Below are 25,250 nucleotides of genomic sequence, written 5' to 3' on the forward strand. Positions count from 1 at the left end.
ATGTTTGACTAGCTGAAGCCTCCTCACACAACATGCTCCTGACCCACTCCTGTCACAGCAGCATCATGAAACACAGTGGCACTGGTCACTGTTACCCAGTCTGAACTCTCAATAATTATCTCCTCAAAATCTATTAAATACCATTTTACGTGATCACATTGCACCGTAAATTTTAAGGATTATAATCACTGATAAACTTGTTTATAATTCCCAAAACAGTATTTTCACACTTTTAAATTTCCCTGTCACAAGACAACAACATAGTCATTATCTATCCGTTCTTGCATATTTGACAATCTTGGTTTTTAATTATCGTACGAATTATAGAATGTAAACACATATTAAGTCAGGGGGTTTTTGATACCTGAGTGAAGTTGATTGTGAAAATGGCATGTGACCTGCTACTGACATCATTCATTCCAGTTGCAGCCGTTGTTCTATTTATATTTCCTGCATCCATAAGTTCCTCTACATCACCGTAATTTTGCACTAAATGTTTAGACAAATCTAAAGAAAGACAGTGTTACACTATGCTCATACGTGCACTTGATTTTCCTGACAAAAAGATTGAAATTATCCTCACTACTGCAAAATATTGCTGCAATTAGTGTTTATTGTCATACTTGTTTATCACTTAAGGAAAGGAAGGAGGCCTCATGTGAACAATGGAAAACTTAAATGTTTACAGTAAATTAAGAAAAAAATATGCAATCCTAAAGTACTAAGTGCAATAACAAGCATAATCCCTCAAGAGACATGAACCTTCCCTGGCAGAGGACAGATTGTGACAATTAGTTCCTAACAGGCTTTTTTCCAGCTAAGCATTAGAAACTGGTAAATTTTAGTCAACAAATTCTTAAAACCAATTGCATCCTTTAATATTATTTTAAAACATGTTATAAACTCACAGATAAAAACTGCATATGTATAACAATCTTCAAATTGGGAAAGCAAGCGGGGATACAAAATGAAAGGCTATTCTCCATTAACGCATTCTATCAAAGGAAAGCACTGCATCATCATTTATATTTTACAAGATAAAAATGCCTTATGCTATTAGACATGACATTTTAGAATGTGTAAATGTAATAAAATGACAAGTGCAGAACACTGAAAATGTTTTTACCCTCAACATACGGTCCTTCTTTTGGATGTTCCCGTATTCGTAAATTATTAGTTTTTGATGACTTCCGCCTGAGAAGATCTCTCACACGCTCATTATAAATTTCCAGATAACTGAAACAGAAAGATTAGAAAACCACTGACAGATTCAAGAACCTTTTTCACACTGTGTTTGAATGCAAGATGCCTGGAGAAGCAAAGAGATACAAAGTTGGCTTAAGATAGTAATTGATTGCAGTGTACTTGTATCATAAGGAAAAAAAGCTGAAACAGCAAGAAGCAAGTAGAAAGGAAGCAGCTGCCAGCACAATCAGGATCTAGTGTCAGCCTGAAATAAAGGGTAAGAATAAGGGAGATACTGTCCAGTAGCAAAGGTATCTTCACCATCATTTAAATATAGCAAAATGCACAGCTGTTAGATTGAAGTTAGTAGCACTGCACATTTTGACTACTACTGCCAACAAAAAACAATTATAGGACTGAGGCCAAGCATGGAAAGTTATCTAAAAAGCACACTTTTCTCAGAGATAAAATAAAACAGGGTGGGTGTAACTGAAACAAGTTTGATAATCAGCAAATTATTAGCACACCAAGACCTACCTCACTTCTGTTCGAAAGGATGCCTCATTCCGCTTTGTTTTTTCACTTATTTTGCTGAATAAACCTTCACAAATTCGAGGTATTAAACCAGCATCACCCTGCAACAACAACAATCCTTATTTCCAAGGCAATGCATGCATGCACAACATATTTTGAAAAATAAAACCCAATAGCACTAGCTGAGAGTTCTAACATCCAGAAAAAAAGGAAAAAAAAAAAAAATCACAGTTTTTCAGCAAGTGCCCTCCTGCCCTTTATTTAATTGCTGTCACCTTGCCATTTTAATCCTTCTGTGTGTGTACTGGACCCCACATAGCAGCTTCAGTTCTTTGCTAGTGGGATATATTTTGCCCCCTCATTTAGTTCAAGTAATTCTAACTGCTTAAGGCAGAAACTGGCTCCTCAGAGCAACACATGAACTGCCTTATCTCAATAGTATCTTTTAGAACTTCTGTCTCTTTTCACTATGGACTTGGTAACATCTGCAGGGAATGGGGCAAGAGCCATAGACATGCACCCATGAGCCACTCTCATTCAAACCTCTAATTTCCAGCTCAGAGTCCTTCCTGTCTGGAGATGCAGCAGGCCCTTTGGATAAAATAGCATGCAATAACAAAATTAAAACTACATTCACTGTATCCCACAATGCAGCCAAAGTAAAATTGATATTTAAATTCTGAATGCTTGAGTCTGCAAAGAACTTTTATGCATAAAATGCTCAGTCAGTTTAATAAAGCAAACTGAAAAAGCACATTCCTTCTCACAGATCCCTGCAGACTACGTGGTTTACTAGCAGGGCTGCAACTATCCATTACGGGGTCCTTGCCACTTCAGCTAACACAGCAGCCAGCAGCAGCAGGATGTCATCTTCTCAATTAAGCTGGCACTTGAGAATTGAGCTTCATCCCAGCAAGGCTGCTGCTCCACCACTGATGTCAAAGATGTGCCAGACTGTGAAGCAGAAGCTAACACTGCTGAGCTATCCAAGCCTTAGCATGCAGCTCCACTCTTCCCATTGCTCCAGGGAGACATTTTCCAGCCAAGCAGCAAGGCAGTAAGTCAAAAGCCAGGGTTTTCCCCAGCAGCAGAGGGGAGCAGAAGAGTGCCTTGCAGTTCTGGTCCCAGCTGACAACATGTCGCTTTGCTCCCAGCCCCGCCCTGTTCCCACAGAGTCAGAATAGGTAAATGACCAACTACTTGCTGAGCTCACCTCTTCCACACCACTTCAGAAAGACAGCAGTTAACACTCTTTTCAGAGCCGAAATGAGTGAATGTGGCTACCAGGAATAAAGGGAGAGGACATATACATACAGATGAGCTTTGAGCCCAGAGCTGCAAACTCAGAAGTAGCTCACAAAACAGTCTGCCAGCTGCAATTTGCCTTCAGTTCAAAAACACATAAGAGATTCGATGCAATGGACTAATTCTAATGCTATGCACCACTGAGGATAGAAACGTTCTTGCTTAGAGTTAGGGACTTTGTAAGTAAACAGGAGGCAAATTAGGACAAACCAAACCAAACAACCAAGGTGAGCATAGCCCAGACACTCCAGGCACCCAAGAGTTTGGTGGGATTCTGCAGATACCTGGCAGCAGGAAAACACAAAGACAGTGCACACTCCCACACTCTGGCAGGGCGAGTGCTTCATGGGCAAAGATTTCTCTTCTACTCAGATCCCCACATAAAACATGACCCTTCTTGCCCAAGCTGACCCCATGCTGGTTCCCTCTGTCCTCATTTTCCAGCTTCCCCCTGGATTCTCTGTGCCACCAATCTTCTCCCAGGTGTCATATCTGAGCTCCTCTTCCTTTCCTTTGTCCAGATATAATTCTTAATTCATCATCCAGTCTCTTTTTTTTTTTTTTTTTTCAATCATACCATATCCCTCCAGTTTGCCCTTTTCCAGCTTCTTCCTCCTCTTAATCAGAGACTCTGTCCTTCTCAAACCAAGCATCATCCTTTGAAATAATCAATTTTGCTCTTTCTACCATACCTAACCCTCACTTGACTGTACCTTGGATGAAAAAAACAAACACACAAACAAAACTCTAAATAAAAGGAGAAACTTGCAGCTTCATCAGGCTTTTTTTGAGACAGTTGCCTTTGGTAACAGAGGAGCCTTCCCCAAGATGTATCAATCTCTAATTCCACATAAAGTTCAGGGTTCAGTATTGGAAATTCACACACACTTCTTTATTTTTTTTTAAATATAAGAAGAGGAAAATTACTTTTCTTTCATCTCATGCTTGGAAACACCTGAATAGCTTTAATTAAAATTTAAGGAAAAACATGAAAGATCCATCACAAAGTTTTAGGCAAGTCATTAGCGTCTGACACAATTTAGCAACTGCAAAGAGAGTCTTAAAATAGGAAATATTAGCTCTAATTGAGTAACTTCAACCATAGCAATATAGTGACGAAAATGGAGGAACACACAGTTGCCAGCATATTTTATCAGTAAAATGTACATCTTACAGAATGCATACCCTTTTTTAGAGACTGTATTTAAACATTTCCTTCCTCTTCACCCCCTACAGCTCCAGGGCAGAATCAGCTACACCTCTGACAGGGTTTTTTTTGGGTTACAGTTTCCAGTCATGGAAATTTGTAGAACCAAAACAGGCAGTTCACTCTAGAGCTGAATTTCTCATCAAAAGCCTGCTTTCCTTATGTGCTATCTAAACAGAAAATTCCTTATTGCAATTTGTATGTATTTTTTCTTATCCATCTACCTTTCCTGTCCTTTCTGCAGCAGCCTTCCACATCTTGGACGACTTTTACTCCTCCACATACTTCCTTTCTCTGCATACACAAGTCTGACTTTCCTCACATATTGTATTTTACAGATCTCTGATCATGTCAGGATCTCTGCTCAAGACTTATTCTCACTGATCCATATACTTCTTGAAATGATTGCTGTACACAGGATTGCAGAAGAAGCCTTCCAGAGCCAACAACAGCAGATATTGAAAGCAAAATGAGAATAGAATTCATGCTTTTTAATGACAAATAGGGAAAAAAATATTTCCAATTTAAGTTTTCTTAGAGCACTCTAGTCTCTCTGACAGGGCCATCAATTTTCAATCATTTAACTTGGTGGCTGAGTATATTTTAAACACATTCTGTACAAAGCCAGATTAAAGTATTTATGTATCATGGCAATGTGGTCATTACATATAGTGAGGCAGACTCCTAAAAACGTAACTTCTATAAATCTCTGAAATAGAAACCCACATCTAGGTCATGCAATCTTTTCTGGTTAGAGAAGTCTATTCTGCTTGCCATATTGAAGTTTATATATAAACCTACTTACTCTGTGACAAATGAAAGAAAAAGATTTACAGCTAATTTACTCTCCTAAACTAAAGGATGTGCAAACTGGCCAGTCCTACTACATTTCAAAAGAGTGATCTACCTAAGGAAGGACAAGTGGCCATAATCCCCTTTATAATTCTGCTGGGAGAGGACACCTGTAGTTTATTTTTTTCTCCAGGATTAAAGGAGAAGGAAACCTGCAGAGGTTGCCTTGCAACAAACTTATCAGTCAGCCCTTTTACACTGCTCCACTCCCAAAAGTTTAGTGGGTTGTTTCTGTCCTTGGGCAATCACTGAGGCAACTGCAAGAAACAACTTCCATTCTTCACTCACAAACTGCTAAGTGCCCCTCCTGCCATGCCTTGTTCTTCCAGGGTCTCCACTGCAGTCGTCAACAGGACTTGATCCTTAAAGCTACTGTACCATCTCATAATGGTTTGCTGAAACTTAAAATTAAGCAACTCTGGTCCCCAGTTTCTATTCCTTACTTGACAGTCTTCTCTAAACATGGGTCAAGGGCCTATTTTCAGCTTCAGACCCTTCAAAAAAGGTCTAAAAAAAGCCACACCTCTTCAGAAAAAGCTGAGCATTCATATTCTCAAAACCAGTGCCTACTTTTGTCTTGAGTGTGGAAAAGAAAATCAGCAGCAATATTTGAAATTTTTGGTTTTGCTACTGAAAATTACTGCTTTTTTTCCAGGCAGAGCATCTCTTTTTTAAACACCCTGCTTCCAACTCTAAATATCTTCCTCTGAAAGAACAGGCTCTAAAACCTGTGATTACTACTTGAAGGTATGCTACAGGGGGTGTCAGTAGCATACACACACAATTAACAATGATTCCACAAAAACAGCCTCTTGCGATAGAATAATTTCAATGCATTGCTACAGAACAAAAATGTACATTTGCAAAATACAACATACCGCATTTCCCATCATGGTATAGGACTTCCCAGATCCAGTCTGTCCATATGCAAAAACACAAGCATTGTAACCTTCAAAAGCAGATTTAAGCACATCTGTACCAAGATTTTTGAAAACCTAAAAACAAAGAAAGTTTTTTGAGACAACAGAAGCTTAGGGAAAACAGTTGTCATCAGCCATCAGCTCAGCATGGTAAATATTAAACTACAAACTACCACAATACAAGCTACTGGCATCAACTGACAATATTTACTACAAGACAGGAAATTAGTACCTCAAATAAAATACTAAATATTACTACTATGTTTAGTTCACACAGGGCAACAGTATATTTTTTGCCAGAGATCTACTTGACATGCAGTTGTACAAAAATCCTGAAACAAACGAACACTCCTTTCTATTGCTTCAATTTTTTTCAGCTTATCTCAGATACTTCATTCACTTTTCTTTATTGTTAGTACCCTTATTGTTTGTATCTTTGCCAACTGTCCTGTTTGCAAAACTCTCCGTCTTTTGCAAATATCCAGCCCCTTCTCAAAAGGAAATGTTATTGATTCATTTGCATTTTTTGCTTTGACCAAGTGTAAAAAATAAGACCATTATTTTCTCCCTATTTCCTGCCTAGCTGGCTTCTACATACCAATACCTTTTAGGCTGGCAAATGTGGGAAAGTCCTCTCTATGATAAGTGACCCTCTTTCCTCAGCTAGCCCCTTCACTTTCGCCCTTTGAAACTGATAATGTTTCATCCTTTACATCCCATAACATGGGGATCTGCTCTCACGTAATAAGCTCAGCTCCCAGCAGGTGCCTTCATCACCTTCCTCTGCCTTGCCATCTCCAGTATCCCAGATTTCTGACCTTTCCTTAACATTACCCCTTACTTCCATCCACATTGCCACTGCACAGCTTCTCTGTCAATGAAACTATTAATCTGACCATCCCAATCCAAACATATTTTAAAAAAATCTCTTCAGAGCCTTCACATGATTTGGCTGCTCATCTGTAGTATACGGGAATTAAATCAATTAAATTAACCAAGGTGTACAAGTCATTATTAATAGCAAATGGTGCACACACAGTATAATCATGCCATTGCTACAAGGAAGGAGTGCCGGATAACTTCTTCAATCATTAATGCTCAGTTGCAAGTATGTCTTTGGAATACTTAACTTGACCTTCCTGTAAGAAAAGGAGTTAAAATGCTGTAATCTTTTATAATTCTCAAAGAGGAGGAGTATAAAGATCAGCCAAATCACAATTGCCCTTTCACTTGTCATTTGGAAAGGAGCATCTTTGTTAAATTCTCCTTTCTGAGTAACTGCTCATTTATTTCCCCCCCCCCCCCTCTTTTCTGTTTCTTAATGTCCAAGATTTACCTCACCATCTTGACCAAGTCCTTATGCACTATAGTTTTGACTGAATTTTTTCTTTTAAAAATTTGTGGGTGATAGGTAGGACACAGATTTGGTGTTGTATGAACACAAAGGCTTAACACACAAGTTAGAAGAAAAGACATGGTTAGGATGGGATTTTGTCTGAAACAAACGACTGGAACACTGGTTTATCACAGAGGGGCAGTAAACTCATCAAAATTCTGTTTGTTTCTCTTCCATGATTACAAACTAGATAGCTTCATAGTAACGCCCCTCCTACTCTAATTTTTGTATACTGAAGTATATTTTACATCTACAAGGCTATTCAAAGGGCATGTAGTATTAAACAACTTCCATTTATTTTCTGCCTTTCTAATGGAAAAATATAACAGTCATGAACAAAATGCACTAGGCAACCACATTACCAGCAATCGAGATCAGTTTTATTCCATGGCAAGATGAATGTCAATGAATGACACCTTTCTTCTATGCCACTGGTGCAGTAAACTAGAAATTCTGCACCAACTCGATAAGAGCTTAACTACAAAGTCTTCTGATTAAATATGAAATGAGTAACACAAAAAAAACAATAGCTTCTGCACCATTTGTTTAGAAACAGCACTCCCATTGTTTGGAAACTGCTTTTGTTTCCAACTTGCCGCACAAACTGTAATTAAAACAACACTTGACACAGGGACACAATATTTTTGTGGCTGAGCAAGAGAAGTTACTATTCTTGCCAGCAAGGATGAGGAGGCAGTCTGGGGTTGTAGAACACATTGTAACAGCAGCCACATTTAAGATTTATTCTTAGCACCCTATTACTACGAACCATAAAGCTCACAGCTTAAAAAAAATCATTGCTCAAGGCTGCTGCAGCAATCCACGTATGGGCATTTCAATGTTTCTTTTTTCTATGAGCACCTGACACAGGCAAATTAGACTGATCTTTCCTCAACTTGTCCCACCCTGGAAGAGAGGCAAATTGGCACTGGTAATGAAAAACTTAAAATATTGAAAACCTATCACTTCTGTGTGGAAATAGGACATGAACACAGGATACAACCTGCTTACCCATTTATAATAATTCAAGTTTCCTTTGCAAATGGCAGTTTTAACAAGAACTAACTTCATTATTTCACAGCATATTCTGGGAAAAGCCTGCATTGTAACAACAACAGCCTAACAACATAATGGACTCTCTTCCTGGGATTCTTCTTGTCTAACACAGCTTTCCACAACTATCTAAAGTCAGGTAAAGAAATACCTAACTAAGGAATAAAAAAATAAATAAATATCAAAGACCTATAAACCTAGGCCACAATCAATGCTTAAGAATTTATATACTTGTATTTATAGTACATTTTGCAATATGCATTGATGAATAATCAATACTGTTTTATGGAGAGGTACTCATGTATATCAGGAAGAACTAAGAATACAGTCATCAGTTATTACTGAGATTTATATGCATTTTCATAAAACTAGGAAATATTAAACTGAGACCTTAATCAATTTGCATGAACAAACAAGGCAATGATTTGTTGTGTCTGCAAAACCACAACCAAGAATCTCAAGCTTCAGTTAGAACCAGAGCAGAAAAACACATAGAATCATGATCAAAGCTGCTTTAATTAAAATAAATAAATAACTTTCAGCATGCTCATCTTCAAGCATTTACTAAAGATCTGGTAAAGCCATAGGGCCTGAACCACCTGCTTAAAAACAGCCACTAGAAAGTAGGGTTCCAAACTTTGTGCTCAAATAACACTGCTTCTTGAATTGCCACAGTGCTAAAGTAATTAGTGTATTTCTATATCAACACCCAGATAAACACATATTTCTTGATATTTCAGAGAATATAACAAAAACTGTGTTCCTTCAAAGATCATCAGGGAGTAACAACCCAAAAAGTTTAATATACATTATCAAATGTTTGCATGAAACACTAATAAGTTAGTGAAATAAAGAAAGCAGCTTAAAAAAATAATTTTAAAAGGACCCACCAGTTACACTGATGGTTAAACAGAAATTTCAAGTACAAATTCACAAATTTCCTATCAGATAATTATAGTCATAACATATAATGGCAAAGTTCATCCTCCCCATAAATATACAAAATTGGCTTCAACTTATTGTTTCTTATTACTGGTTTTAATTGTGTGGCTTTTTAGGTTTAGACATGCCAATATCTCTGATTTTGGGGGTTGCATATAAGGTACATAAAAAAAGGTATGTATCTGACCAGCTTACAGAATATGTGGCAAACACTTGCATTATTTTAAGGGGAAAGAAATACTCTCACTTGGAGATTACAGCATCCTAAATTCCAAAATTTCCCAAGTTCTATTTTGTTCATCAAAATTACTGCCTATAGCTCTGAGCTTGATATTCTCTTCTCAGTGTGCAGAAAGAAAGGCAGTTGTCTTTTCCTAAGCCAAATACTCCAGGGAGGAGAAAGTAGAATCTTCTTTAATGTGTACCAAGACTTTTACACAAAAAAAAACCCCACTTCAACCAGATAAGAAGAATGTTTCTGCCTAAGTGAATTAAAGATGTATGCTTTTCAGAAACAAATTTTAGTGCTCAGAAAAGTTTCCTAACTTGACCTTGAAAGACAAATTAGACAAGAGAACTTGAAAGAAGGCATTTAGCCTGTTGTATTAGAAAACACAGCACTTAACGTTAGATAAGTTTTTTTTAAAAAAAGAAACAAAAGACAATTCAAATTCTCAGGTACCATGGGAATTTCTAAATTACAGAAGAAACACTTTTGATGTAAAGAAGTTTCAATTAATGCATTCAAGCCAAAGAAAAGGGAAAGGGAAAAAAAAAATTATTAAAATTCAGAAATCCTACCATTTCTTGACAAACAAAGCTGGGACTTTTACTGTCTGCTGAGAAATAGGAAAAATCATAGGTAAATGTCTTAGTTCTTTCTCGTCCTGTGTCTCCAGTACCACCTTCTGGTACCTATTTAAAAGGGAAAAAAACAACAAAAAAAAGAGAGCTGGTACAAGGTATCATGATGAAGTAATTAAAAACATTTTACAATAAACAATTAGAAAGTAAATTTAACAGCAGGAATTATTTGGATTTTAGCTTACTGCTCCTAACACCACTGTACATTTTTGTCACAATACTTATGCTCAATCAGTTCTGTATATTTGAAATTCACATTTATAAGGGATTATCTTATACATATTATTAATAGGAGCCAGAGAGACTTTTGCACTGCAAACAGTATTTCAACGTGGAGTCATAATCAAAACGGTGTTACATATATGGTGATTGAGGCTATCATCATGCTAAAGACATGACAGCCAGTACTACACTTCAGCAATATTCACTTCTATCTGAATGAGTCTAAACAAACTGCACATTGAAATTGCTTTTCATATAGTCATGATTGGAAACTACATTGTAAAATCCTATTTGCTGTGCACGATTTCTCTTGCTGAGAGAAATGTTACGATATACCATCAAAACACTATAGGAAGTGATGGACACTTTGGGTTTAGTTCATTTTCATGGGAAATCCAGAAGAAACCTTCTACAGATGAAACAAAGTTTTATTACTACCAGGCCCCTACCTCTCTTCTACTGTTGGCTTTCATCTTCCAGCTAAGTAATGTCCATAGTAATAAACCTTGGAAAAACCTATGAGATACAGCCTAGAGAAGAGTTTGCAGAAAACCATGATACAGCAAGTGGAAAGTTTAACCTGTTTCTTCAAAGGATTATTCCAAGACTGTATTTTAAAAACTAAAGGCTGTTCTCCACAGTGCAGTGAGCACCACTGTTGTGTCCAGTCATGTTTTGGCAGCTATTCAGTTAGGAATCCTCTTTAAACTGTGTTTACTCACCTTTAGGTTTGTGATTGTCGTTTTATTTTTCTCCATTGAAATAATAAACTTTGCATTAAGGTCTTTCTCCCTGAAAGAAAAATGAGACTTGAGTACGCTAAATACCATACCACAATACTTCACACTCAATATTTCCACTCAATAGGTTGGTTGCCACTGTCAACTATCAAATGAATTATTTTTTATTTCATTTTTCAGTTGTTGTGACCAATGTTTATTTATTGCTATGGGATATATTTGAAGTACTTAGGCTTGTCTCCAAATCCCTTCATCTAGAAACAAAGCAGCAGCTTGGGGAAACCTGCTTCAGAAGTTGGACTCAGCAAGGCAATTAACTGTTTTGTTCTCAATTTGATCCAAAGCCCAGTGAAGCCAACTATGTGGCTCTAAGGAAACATGAAACAGAAGGTTCCAAGATAAGCGCCAACCTTTTACCACTACCCTAGTAGCAGCAGTCCCCAGTTACCTGCATAACCTAGGTAACAGGGATAAATATTTAAACCACAAACACCCAGTATTTAAAATCTCTCTTAGAAATGAGGTAACTAATGTTTTCTGAGCTGTGATGCATCATGGCCATGCAGGAGAAAGGCTCTGCTACTAAGCGAATGTGACACGTTTGTTACTTTCCAGAGCACAACAAATCCAGGAAGAAAAAACCAAACAGTTATGTAGGAATGTTTTCATGTCCCTGCATCTATTTCACATCAGTTGTTCCAACCGTTTTCAAAACTACCATAAAAATCATTAGCTTAGTGTCCAAAACCAGCATGTACCAACCTGCTTGCTAGAGATGCAGCATTTCACTCTAGTTAGTCAAAGGAGTAACACAGGCTGCTCTCAAATGACAACCTTGAGCATAACATCTCCTGTTACTAAAAACATGCACCAGAAAAAAAGAGCCAAGAGAGGAAGACTGCTATATACACACCATACAAAACCTCACTCTGCAAATGCTAACAGACACACCTGTTCCAAAACCATCTGCTAAGTCACCTGAATAACTGGTGTACCTGACTGGTGCAAGGAAAGCAGAGGGCATTAAAGCAATAAAGTGCTGCTTTACCATATCACATGGTATCTCAGCAATTACTGGATATCCGCTTGCACACAAATACAGAAAAGAAAAATTTCTTCCTAGTAACATGACACCTGTGTTCAGGATTTTAGTGTGGCATTTTCTTCCTGGTGCAATGGATTGCTCAACTCTATGTTCACCAGCTGACTGTGCAGCTCCAGTCACATTCAGTTTTACAGTAGAAATTCTAAAGAAAACCAAACCCTCATTTTGAAATCTACACTAATGAATAAAAATCAGGCAAATAAAAGTGTTTCTTTAAATATAAACACATTATTTTCTAACTTAATAAAACATGTAATTGTAATAATCACAGCATTAATTATACAACTTAATTTAGATCTACCATTGCAAAACGTTAGAGACATGCCGTAAGAGATGCCTCTTAGTCATTTCCATGTCATCCTTAGTAGCATTCGCTATGTCAACACTTAAGAAAGTTAAATACTAAAATGCAACTATGAGTAATAAACAGGGAAACAGAGATTTTGACATGCAGTAACACAGCCTGTGTGTGACTACTACTACACCTTGCCTCCTGAGCAGTCTCTGCCTGTCTGTAACTATTTTCTCAGCAAAGGCATGATAAGTAACATGGCCTAAAGAAATGGTGTATTTGACTACCAAAATTAGTTTAAAATATAGTTTGTAACCAGCTTCCTCTAGGAAGTTTGGAAGTACTCTAGGTGAGAAGAAATTTGGGCCAGAATTATTGTGGTTTTTGTCTACATTTATTCATGCTCAAGGTGTATGAGGAGAAATGAAATGTTTGCTTTCTTTCCCAGACCTAGCCAGCTTTCCATATTACAAAACCTAAAGTTAGTAAGGAAAAACTGATACAAAATGTTTCAAGTCTACCAGCAATATATGAACAACACAAAATTCTGAAAGGCATGCAGTCATTAACTTTTGTGATAACAATAATAGTATTACTAAACGTTATTGAAGAATGAGAATTTCAGAGAGAAAAAAAAAGATAAGAAGAATAACAACTATCAAACTAGGTCTTGTAAAGCACTAACCAACAAAGGAAATCATAATGGAATTTTGCATGTTTGTAGGGAAAGGGAAAAGGAGAGGACAACCTGAAACAGAAATACTATAATCAATAAGATAACCTGAGACAAGTGAAAAGAATGAACAGGAATCATACGCTAAAGCTTCCTTATGGCATGAGACAGCTGACTATAACTTATTGTACACATAAAGAGTTTGAGAGTATCCCATAAAAAACAATTGCTTGCATGATGCCAGCCATTTCCAGGCATTCATTTAATGCAGTTCAGCAGAGGCTGATAGTCCCTTTCAAATAGTTTTGATTTCAAGTTCCAGCTTAATTAAAGGTTCAGGCTGTAAACAGCTGTATTGCAGTGTTGGGTGCCCTTCTGAGAACCTTCAGCACCAGGAGAACCCTGCTGCAACTAGCTGCTCTTCCAGCATCCATTGGCACCACCAGCACTAACTCAGCCCAGAGACAAGCCCCAGCCACTACGCAAAGACACTGCCCCTGCAAACTCCATCCCCTTTATTACGAAGCAATGTAAAAGGGTCAGCTGCCAAAACTAGTTCACAATTAATGCTTTGATGATTTACGAAAGCACAATCTGCCCACACAGCAGTGTTTAGGGCCAGCCTCCCGGCTCTTCTAGCTGCTGCTTCATACACCACGTGGAGTTCCAGGATCACAAGGGAAGGAAACAACCCATGATCCCATGGCCCCTAACCAAACTATGGAGTGATCAAACAGACAAGTTTCTTGGCACAGACACCAGGAAATACATCAGCCCAGTGCTGTTATTAACCCTCTACTATTGCTAAACTCAACTAGTCATCTAGCAATTAATTGCAAGGAGGAGATGGGAAAGAAAAAAAAAATGGGGGGGGGGGGGGAGGGGGAATCAGAAAAACTACCGCAAATAATCTTGGCACTTTATTATATAAACAATATCAACATTAGTATCAAGATACGTATAAAAGAACTAGTCTACTTCTCTTGCAATGGGATAACTCAATAAATGGCTCACTTGAGCAAAGCTTTAATAATTTATTTTCATCACATGGGGTATGTGGGTTATGAAGAACTGCCCCAAACTGAAGATAATGTAGCAGCTGGATCAAAACACAGCAGCTTCATGGAAGAAGCTCCCTTTCCCTTCCTTATGCTCTCTGCTTATTTTCAGGGTAAAGATCAGAGCAGTTTTTGCACCTCCATGGGCATCTAGTTGAAATCATACTACAGGCAGCCAAGTATCAGCAGTATCTCCAGATTCCAAGGGAACTTTCAATGACCCCTCTTCATATGTCACTTACCCAGTCCTGCACATGACTTTCTGAAGAAGCTCTCAAAAAGAGACTGGAGAAGAGCCATGAAAAAGCACTGCTACCTCTAACATAAATCAACAGGGGAAGCTTCAGAAAATTCCTTAATGCAGAGATGCAAAAAATGGTTTGACTTTTTCCATCTTTACATTCCTTCTTTTAAGGTCCTTCAATGGAAGGTTCAGTTATTTAAATAGTAGGGTTTTATTAATAAATTCTGTATTAATCACACACTAGAGCATTTATTATACCTTATCCCATTAAAAGTTTGTGATATTATGTTTCTTGTTAAACTGAGACAGTTGTGATTACCACAATACCTGTCAGACGTGACTCCAAGAAGAGAAGAGAAAGAACAAGGTGCTTTTCATATGGGGGGTGGGAGGGTAAAACTAAAAAAAAAGACAGGACAGAAAGTGCAATCAGTTTTCCCAAACAGTGTTTTAAAGTACTTCAGCAAGCCTCCAAGGCTGCACAGACCAGGACACAGGCACTACCTGAACTGCCTGCCACCTCTGTGTCAAAATGTGCCTTGATGTCCCACTGAATTACACAGACCAATAACATTTTCCTTTGTTCGAGTAACTCTTAGAAAGAGAACATTCAAGTCAACCATCTGCTCTAAAAAGTCAACTAACCACCCTCCTACACAAGAAATCCTTTGTCACTTTCTGTAACTACAGGAAAAGTAAAGTTGGTGCAATCTGAAATATCACACATCTTCTTATCCAGGGGTTTCGGCTTTTTAACTTCTTTGATGCTTATTGAATTATTTTGTAGAAATTTTTAATTTTTTTTAAATGTGACTCCATAGCTGCAGTTGAAAACATAAATCTGGTGTTCTGTATATAAAATGCCTTTGTTACGCTCTGGGTTAAAGTAACTTTCTCCATAAACATCGATAACAAGTAGTTTCAATATAATGTTGGCTGAGATCTAAAATCATAACAAGTCAAGCAATCTGATTTAGTCAGAAGACTTTCAGAATCCACTATGGCTTGAGTTACCAGTACGGCATGATTACACTGCCTAAAAATCACAGTTGTCTCCAAAGCAGGCCAAGAGCCCAGCATATCCTGAGCTCGAAGTGACCTGGTGCTGTTGACTGATATGGCTATAAGCCCATAATTAAATAGCTGAAGCCACATTTACACTAATATAGTCTAATAAAATTGTGCCTGACCTCACAGATCTATTAGTCCCTTAAGCAATCCATAACGCTGTTCTGTCACTCTTTTCCTCAGCTGAGACACACACAAGCAAACTAGATTGAACAACAAATTACTTCAGTTATCTAAGTACAAATATCTTTCAAATGTGTGAGCACACAGCAAAAAGGTTGGGTGCACTCCAAGTTCTGTATCTCGTCATTGCTTTGTATTTACAATATAATATCTTTGGAAAAGAGTCTTCATAAAGCCTATATTTGAAGGGTCTGAGTCTTCAACAATTAGAACTTCAGTCCATCAGCAATTAAGATGCTGAGTGCCACGTATGCAGTCTTCCTGCTAGATAACTCTAAAAAACCCTCTCAATAAATAACACTGGCTTTGTATTCATAGCTACTGCAAAACAGAGGACTTTGCTCTTCAATTCCGTCAGCTGTTCTTACCAACAATACCTGCCTTTCAGATACTCAGACTTCTAAGAGTCTATAAGTCCAAGGGCTCAGTTAAGTTAAAACAGCTGAGTGCTAATCCCATTTATTTCAAAATTGGTCTTAATGTCAAATAAACTAAGCCTGAGAAACTGACAGACTCACTTTTCTCTCACTTTGTTTCATCAGGAAAGTTACAATACAGAGAGACACTCATTACCTTTTTCTCTGCTGGTCTCAGGGAGCTCTCAATTAAAAACAGAATTTGAAGGTATTTTACTGTTCATTAGTTTGGTGATGGAATATGTGTAGGTAACCTGGCAATGTGTTTGATAATACTGAAATAAATTAACTATTCTAGAAATATAATTTTAATTTAAATATGCTGAAGATAGTAAAGTTTTGGGGATTAGAAACTTTAATGAGGCCATTTTAATTATGTTGCCCCACATGTGCCCACACTGCCACTGTGCTCTTGCTAGCTGGCACTGTAAAGTCTTTGTTCTTCAGTGGTAGGGAGGGGGACAGATGAAACAAGGTAACGATTGTAACCAATCCTACAGGCTTGAAAAACTTCTCACGCATTTGCATTAAAGCACTGAAAAGGACAGAAAAATAAGCACGTGTAAGCAGAGGCTGCATGTGGGCTTCCCAATCTTTTATGGTTTATGCAACATTAACTGTCAATCCTAGTCATTAACTCTCTAGTTAATGGGAACCCAGTATTCTGCTGAAACTCCTTAGAGCCCCATCCACAGTGGTCAAGTCTACTCCAGTTTTGCAGCTCAGGGACACAAGGATAAATCTCTGCACTTGGGACTCTCCCTCCCTGATATATCTTACTTGATACATGAGAACAGCCAGATGCCATTTTAAAGAGAGCATACCCTGCTTATTTTTATTCCTGTGTATAAAGTTGTGCAAAGACCACTGCAGAGGAGGCAGGAGGTAGAAAGGCAAACGCAGGAGCTACTTAAAAGTCACCCAGAGCTAGTCTCACCTTCCCATTCAAGCAAGATCACTTCCTGTAATGACTTTCTTCAAAGGAATTAGCTCTTCCCAACTGCCTGGGCTTTCATTCCTCTCGGGAGACTCTTCCACAACCTGTGCTAGCTCATTAGCAGTAATTCCTAAGCTACTGCTTAAGCTGATCCATTATTAGCTTCATTCCATCACTCCCAAGATATTATGAAGGAGCCATAACTAAATATTTAATTCTTCTTTTCAAAACTTAAGTCCTGCAAATATTTCTAGATTTGCATCTCATGATCTATTCCAGTAGTCATAACAGAGAGTATATGTATTATTTGTATTGTTATATGTATTATGTATATATGTATTATTAGTATTGTTTGAATAAATTAACCTCATTTTTGTTGATCTTTTCCAACATAATTCAGATAATGAGGTTCCAGAAACAGGACTTCAGGACATACTGATCCAGGGACTTGCTGAGGGATGCACCAGCCACAGCTTCAGTGTTTGGCTCTGCAATATATTTGCAAGCAAGAACTGCACTGTGATAGTAGCAGACTGCTAAATTCAGATTAACCACTTCTAAGCAGGAAAGCTTCAAAGATTAACCACAGAGGAAAAGGGCAGAGAAAAAAAAGAGGAAAACCGATGCCACTGAAAGCCAATGATGTTCAAAGACCATGTACTTTAGCAGACCAGGGAGTGCTGCCATTCTCTATTGCTTGTACCCCTAAGTTTCAGCTTCCTTCCATGCTGCTGATATTTGCTATTGTGGAAAAGCCTACGGAAAGTCTGACAAGTTTTTCTGGAATAACCTGACCTGTGAGATCCTAATTCCCATCCAGTTACTATCCTTGGTGTTGGCTTCCCTATTTGGCTTTAACTTCTCATTTTAGCAAAGGCCATACTCTCATTAGACCCCACTCCTTAACAAGACTGCATTTTACCTCCCCTTAAGAAACACGTGGCTGGACCATTAGCAACATAAACTCTTCAGGAGAGCAACTGCTGTGCTTTACATTTGCAATGTTCTCCTTAAACTACTGAGTAAAATAACTTTAGTATTTTTTCCCCTCACCCCACGGTTGCTGCTTCTTCCATTCCTACATAACCAAGCCTGAACTATTACCTTTATGCAAAAAAAAAAAAATATTAAAAAATCTTAAAACCCAACCATCTCCTGTGCTACTGTATTGATTATAAGATTTCTATCTCCTCATATTGATTCTTGCCACTGATAAGAATAAGCACAGTAGGCTCTTCCCCAATTTTTTATTTTCTAGTCCTTACAAGTTTGAGTTAACACTCTGCTGTGAGCAAGTTTTCACTTCTTCATCTGCTTCAACAGCAAGTTCTTCAGCCTTTCCTCAATTTTGAAATGGTCTGCTTGCAGCCTTGTAACACAGCTTACTACATCCCTTCCTCAAATACACGATCCGCACAGTTACCATTTAGAGAACCCTCACAATACATAGTATCTACATTTCCTAGCAAACACTGATAGCTCAATTGCACCTTCATTCCACAACTACAGAGGGGAGTAACAACAGCCATGAACTACCATCACTGAGACTTTTATCATCTTTGAGGGCATTTTTGTCTAATTACAAATGTTTATGTCACAATTCATTGTTGGTACCCATGCTCAAAGAACACACATTCTCAGGCTTAACAAGCAGAGCCCCCCCTAGTGCTGGTCAGGTACCATCAAAACCAGGGACCACCAGCCCCTTAAGAACAGGCACACCTGTGTGTCCTACCCACCTCCCTTTTCCTCGCAAAGTCCTGCACCTTAAACACGTGGTCATACAACAAGTTTCATTTCACCTCTCAAGAAACATAGATCAGATTTTACACTTCTTTCTCACAACCAAATGAGCACCAGTTTGTGCTTACTGTGCTGAGCTGCCAAGGCCAAATGAAAGAAGCAGCCCACTGCTCCCAACTCCACCTGAGAACCTGGCCATACCCACCAGGTATCACCAAGCAACTGCCAACCATAACCCATCTGTTAGGCACATCTTCACTTACATCAGGAAAAAGTGATTATTAAGGAGAGATGACATGTACGTTGTCATGCTGATGCTCACTCCTCTGGTCCTCTCTGTACTAGAGGACCTATCCTGAGAAGGTGCGCAAGACCATATTGTAGAATAAAACTATTTTTACTGTTCACTCCTTTTGAAGAGGTGAGAGATAATATATAGAAAATAAAATAATTTCTTAATGTACCTTTCAAAACTAAAAGCACTTTTAATGTCCAAACTAAAATTACCGTAGTATCAACTTTACATGATCCAAGAACTTGGATCAGCATCTACACCTATGGTCCAATGCTATCAACAGAAGTAGCACACCGATGAAGGTCCTTACATAATATATATTTGCATAGCTTACTTCCAGGGACAGAAATGTATCTACTCTGAACACTCTTAGAAAGGGAAAAAAAACTACTGGAGGTCATTAAATGGGTTCAAGGTTTTGGACACACAATGTGGCAAGGTGAAAAGTCACACTCAGAACAGTTAGTTTACCTCGCCAACTTGGCATCAAAGTAGATTTTTATTGGATTCAGGCTCACCCATGGATAAAGGCAGAGGCAAGAGAAAGGTGCACTCACCCAGGCACACCAGAGCCTCACCCATCCTTGCAGGTCTTTCAACTTCTTATTATAGTAGAGAAATTGTAGATTATTATAAATCAAATAGTTCAAAGTTCAAAGAATTAATGTAAGAAATAGCAAACTCAACTTGCTGATAAATGGCTTATCCGCATCAGTACTGTAGTTCAGAAAGTGACGTTATTGCAACACTTGGCCACATTTAAGCTGAGTTATATTTCTGCTATCACTCTGGATGCCTCTTAAAAGCAACAACTAACAATCAGTGCTCAGAAACAGCAAAAATTTCACCACGCACTTCAGATACAAATACAATATCTAACTATGGGCGTCCTTGCTTGTAATCACATCTTTTCTCACTCTACCTTTGTTGCACTGATATTATCCACATTTTGTCAAAACACTATCTTTATAAATCCATAAAAATGAAAAATATACACAATAACCTCTATTTTAGACATACCAACTTATCATGAGACACCACCTCATTCCCCTCTTCCCTGCATTGCAAATTCTGTAATATATTCTCCGTCTATTTCTTTTGTTTCTTAGTTCTGAAAAGCACAGATAATTATAACCTCCACACTCCCAGTAAGCTTCTACCGAAATCACTTGTAAACATTCAGAATGGAAATTAAGATTTCAACTGGCTCTTCACTGTTTACTTGTTTATCTCTTTTTGCTGTAACAAAAACACTCTAGTCACTCTAGATGTTGAAACATCTTACTTTGTATCTCTGTCCTTTGCATTGCTATATTGAGCTGCTGAAAACTCTGCTATTGATACTACAGCTTGGATTGTGCAAGCAGTTATTTTTGAAGTTAATATAACGTTGATCTTAAATTTCCCAAGGTACTCTGACTCCAGCTCTGCATGCGGAGGAGTTACCTTAGACTTACAAGCATAACTGAGAGGTGTAATAACATAAAACAAAGAGAGCCAGCCCTACATCTAATGAATAATCATGCAGAATGTGTTTGTGGATTAAAGTATTGCCATTGGTATGGCTTTTAATCCAAACAAATCCCACAGCCACACAAAAGCCTTCTCAAAGCAATAAAACATATTTTCTCTGTCTTTCCACTACCACTGTTAATCTTCTGAATTATTATAACCAGGCAGAGTGCTACAGCCTCTGCCACACATCTCTGACATCCTCATCAGTCACTTCCGTTTGTAGGGGAAGTCTAAGGAACGTATGTATGCAGGGTTAAAAAAAATTTAAAATTAAATCAAATTCTAATTTCTCTTTCATTATACTGGAAATAAGAACAGAGCTGTGGAAAAGTCTACACAGCTCATTTAAATAAACATTTAAAAACAGTGAGAGCGCTGGACAAGCATCAGGAAAAGAACTTACTGCAGTGCAAACTCACATTCTAATGTCCACCACATCTTCTGCAGGTAAGGACAGCATTTAACCCTTGTTTCATTTGTTCAGCTAGTTAAATACTATAACTAGTTTATGCAAATGCAAGTAACAGATGAAAAATGTTAAAAAATCAGAAAAAGCTTTCTTTCCTCTATTGCTTGATGAGTTAAAGGCCAAATAGAACAGAGCTATCAGGTGTAAGAAATTGAGGGGCATAAGAACTGGTGATAGTATCTGAAAGAATCACTTTGATATTTCCTTTATTAAATATTACAACATTTTCTCATACTTTAGATGGTTTTATTTAACTGACAAAAGAGTCCTGAACTGGTTTCCCTGAACACTAACTGAATTCTAGTTTTCATGCAGAGAAAACAGTACATAAAATGGAAGGAAGAAGAGATTACCCCCTCATTCTTCTTAAAAGACTCTGAAACAGATTAACATAAAATAACATACTTATTTGAACTGTGCAGATGCAGTGCATAACACAAAAGAAAAATCAGAATTAGGTTAGGCTTAACAGGATCCCAAATATCTCACACTATGTAGACGACACTGACTTGTAACCAGTAGCCCAAAGTCACCTGCCTGTTCAGTAAGTGAACAGAAAAGCACCTTGAAACTGATGACACTTCTCTATAAACCCATTTATTTTGCCCAGGAGATTACCATTCTGAGGAACAACAGCATCTTGATGAGAAACTGCATTTTCTGGGACCAGATATGGGATTTTCCAGTCAGGACCTCCAAATTCAAAGAAAATAAATGAATAGTGTCTGTTTTGGTAAATGAACCTTAGAATACTGGTGACCAAACCCACTAGCTTGCCAGAGCAAAAAATACATCAGCCACCCAACCTCACCTCCCTCCAGGTTTCTACTCAGTGAAGAAAACCTAGCCTTCTGACAGCTGGCAGCTTTTTAGCCACGTGGCAGTAATATTAAAATATAAGCACAGACTGAAAGGCTGTCTCTGCAATTCAATATTGAATGAAGGAAACCAACAGACAGATGAAGATTCACCAAGTAACTGAACTTCAGACACCACTGGTTTCAAAGATGTAACTGTAAAGCCATTAGACATCATTTTTACTAGGTTATCCAGAGATAAAGTCAAAAACCTCTAGTGTAACCCATGCATAACATAATTTGGGATGTTAGCTACTTTAGTAAGAATGGTCAAGGGCTTTGACAACAGCTCTGAAATTAAATTCCTTCCAGGTCAAGCCAGAGAATGAGAAGACTGAAAAAAGTAATTGCAGAAGAAAAAAAAATAAAATAAAAAAGACTAAAGTTTGTAATCTAAGCAAGTAATCCTTAAACAACAACCGCCTTCCCATCACATGATTCATTCCAAGATCCATGTTTATGACTTATTACACAACTAGCAGTGCTATGACACCACACAGCGCAACTGCTCCATAATGCCGGAGTCTTACCAATAACCGTTCATTAACTCTGTCTTCTCTAATTAAAAATGACTCATTAAATAAGCTGCATTATATGACTAAGCTTTGAACAAACCAAAGCAAATTTGGAAACACACACAAAATTAAATTGAACTCTAATACAGTATCACTTTAAAGATTTTTAAAATAAGTGCTGCGGAATGAATACCCAATTGGGGAAGTCCTTCAAACAGGCAGCATTAAGACACTGCAGGAACCCATGGAGAGGAAAGGAGCACAGCTGAGAGAAGATATGTACAGGATAAACCACTATCAGCAAAACATGACTACTGGTCCTGGCTTCTGGTTCAGCATACCTTCTCTATTGCAACTGGAAAAGCTACTGGACCCTCTAAGGCTTAGGTTCTCAGTTTTACAATACACAGCACGAGTCCAGCACTGACCGAAGGAGAGGAGCACGACTGACTCCAGCACTACTCCCAAACTGCAGCACTGGGTGCCTCTGAAAAATCAAGACCTAGAAGCAACATCCTGTGACACTGAATCCACCCTCTTGATAATGTTTTACAAAAACCAAGCACCATCCCATGAACGGCAAGGTTTTATCAACCTCAACTGGACAGCTCTTCACAGTTTGCTTATTTCCGTAGTCAGACATTTAGTAGCTTTTAGAGTAAGTCTATTCACAACCTCACCGACTGCCACTCAGTACATGGTGTCAAAGACAATGCTGATCACACCAGGCCTCTGCCGGCCCTGCTCTTAGGCTCTTTTCCATTATACCACAATTTTCACTATTTTCTAGTTATGCTCTGATCTAGCCCCATCTAAGTTATGCTCCCATGCGCATTCTAGACATGAGGTCCAGAGTTATTATCTGCAAAATTATTTTGCCCCAACACTTGCAAACTTCTACTCACATCTTATCAGATAATGTTTCCACTGCCTATCACAATTACAAGCCCTTTTCCTGCTCTTCTGTCTCCTAGCAGATCCCAGTTCTAGTCCACAAACAAAACTTCTCCATGCTACCAGCACACTACAAATAGCAAGTCTTAGCAAGACTTCAAATGCCTATGCTACCTGTTGTCAGGAATTTTCAAAGTAAGTGTATACATAGAAAAATTTTTAAAATGTGTAAGAATCATATGGTTAAACTCAGGGGAGTGAGGAGGGGGAGCCAGAGGATGTGAAAAGACTATTCACCAACCCAGACCTCTAACCACTCAGCTCCATCCAACTGCATAAACTACTTGAAACCAACCTGCAAAATTTTCCCCTTCTAAACTTCATCAACCTTCTTTTCATAAGGTTTGTTTTTCCCCCACTGAAAATGACAAGATATTGGCTGACTTTCAGAACTTGGCAAATTGGTCTTTTTACATACCTGAATCAGAACAAGTGAAAGGAAGGGTGGGAGCTTGATTGGCTGCCTTTACTTTTAAAGCAGTTTTCTTTTTAACTGACTACATCAGTCCAGAACAAGAGAAGAAGTGAAAGCACTGCCAGTAGAATCTGATCATTTTCTACACAGGATTCTTAAGTTATATAAATACATATTGACTCTATCGTGCATACTACGCACTTATTTCACCAAAGAAAACGGTGTTTATTTCCTGGGCCATCTCAGGAACTGGTCGATAATCTCTTGTCATTACAGCAAACGGGGCAAGCTGCCTCTTCTATACTTCGAGCTTAAGTAGCCTCTTAATAACCTTTACTATAATGGCTCCTCCACAAAAGCTGGCATTACACGAACGAACTAGACAACGTCTCTCTTGCAAGTAGGTAAAAGGGGTTTCAGTGGCTAGATAAAAGGAAGAAGTAGCTTGCTGTCACGTTTTAGAGGCCTGGAGGTACCTCCTTGGCAGGCCCTTGCCTCTTAAAAGTTTCCTACCGCCACTACAGCAACCTTTTTTTTCGTTGTAAGGACAACCACTGCTTAAGACCACAACAGACCGAACTTTACAGAGAAGGCCACACACCTTCCAGCACAACGGAGGAGCTACCTCCCAGCCCGCCGAGGAGGAAAAGCCCTGCCGGCAGAGCCGCCCAGTCCAGCGCCAGGACACCCCTGACGCCCCCCCAGCCGCCGCCGCGGTAACGGCTGTCACCGCCCGCACAGCGGCAACACCGCGTGTCACGCACCCCCTGCGAGCGGCAGCGACTCAGGGGCTGCAGCCCCGCGCCCGGGACCGCGCAGCCCTCCTGGGAGGGGCCGGGACGGCCCCGCCACCGGGCCGCACTCACCTGCGATTCATGGGCCGCACTCGCACGGCCACCTTCACTGAAGCCATGGCTCATCCCCGGCGGGCCGCTCGGGCCCTCACCTGCTCCAGCCGCCGGCCCGGCCTCGCCCCGCCCCGCCCAGCCCAGCCCAGCCCAGCCCAGCCCAGCGCAGCCCTCGCCGCCGACCCGCGCCCCGTCCGCCCGCCGGGGCCGAGCGCAGGCCGCCCCCCGGCCTAGGCCATGTCACTATGGCAACCGCCGCCCGCCCCGCGCAGCGCCCTTCCTCTCCCGGCCGGGCGGCTATGGGGGCAGCGCAGGGACAAAGTGAGGCGCAAGGCGTTGCTGCTCGCGGTCGCGGCCCCGCCTTCGGGGCGGGGGGGGGGGGGAGGAGGAAAGCCGGGAGGAGCTGGAAAACCGGGAGGAGCTGGAAAACCGGGGACGGGGGG

At 39.2% G+C, this 25,250-nt stretch overlaps 1 protein-coding gene across 6 annotated transcripts in view; it reads right to left on the reverse strand.

The window, feature by feature from the left end:
• KIF16B (kinesin family member 16B) overlaps positions 1-24,922 on the reverse strand; it is a 138,122-nt gene extending 113,200 nt beyond the window's left edge. For all 6 annotated transcript variants that reach the window (XR_007888883.1, XM_051613297.1, XM_051613296.1 and 3 more), the window contains exons 1-7: positions 24,826-24,922; positions 11,203-11,272; positions 10,196-10,309; positions 5,962-6,078; positions 1,723-1,820; positions 1,127-1,236; positions 365-507 (exon numbers count right to left, since the gene is read on the reverse strand). Coding sequence is in view for 5 of the 6 variants with exons in the window: in XM_051613297.1 (XP_051469257.1) it covers positions 365-507; positions 1,127-1,236; positions 1,723-1,820; positions 5,962-6,078; positions 10,196-10,309; positions 11,203-11,272; positions 24,826-24,872 (699 nt within the window). In the remaining variant the exon portion in view is untranslated. The remainder of the gene's footprint in view (positions 1-364; positions 508-1,126; positions 1,237-1,722; positions 1,821-5,961; positions 6,079-10,195; positions 10,310-11,202; positions 11,273-24,825) is intronic.
• Between the last annotated feature and the right edge of the window lie 328 nt (positions 24,923-25,250).

The sequence above is a fragment of the Apus apus genome, chromosome 3 (assembly GCF_020740795.1).
Source record: "Apus apus isolate bApuApu2 chromosome 3, bApuApu2.pri.cur, whole genome shotgun sequence".
NCBI lineage: Eukaryota > Metazoa > Chordata > Aves > Apodiformes > Apodidae > Apus > Apus apus.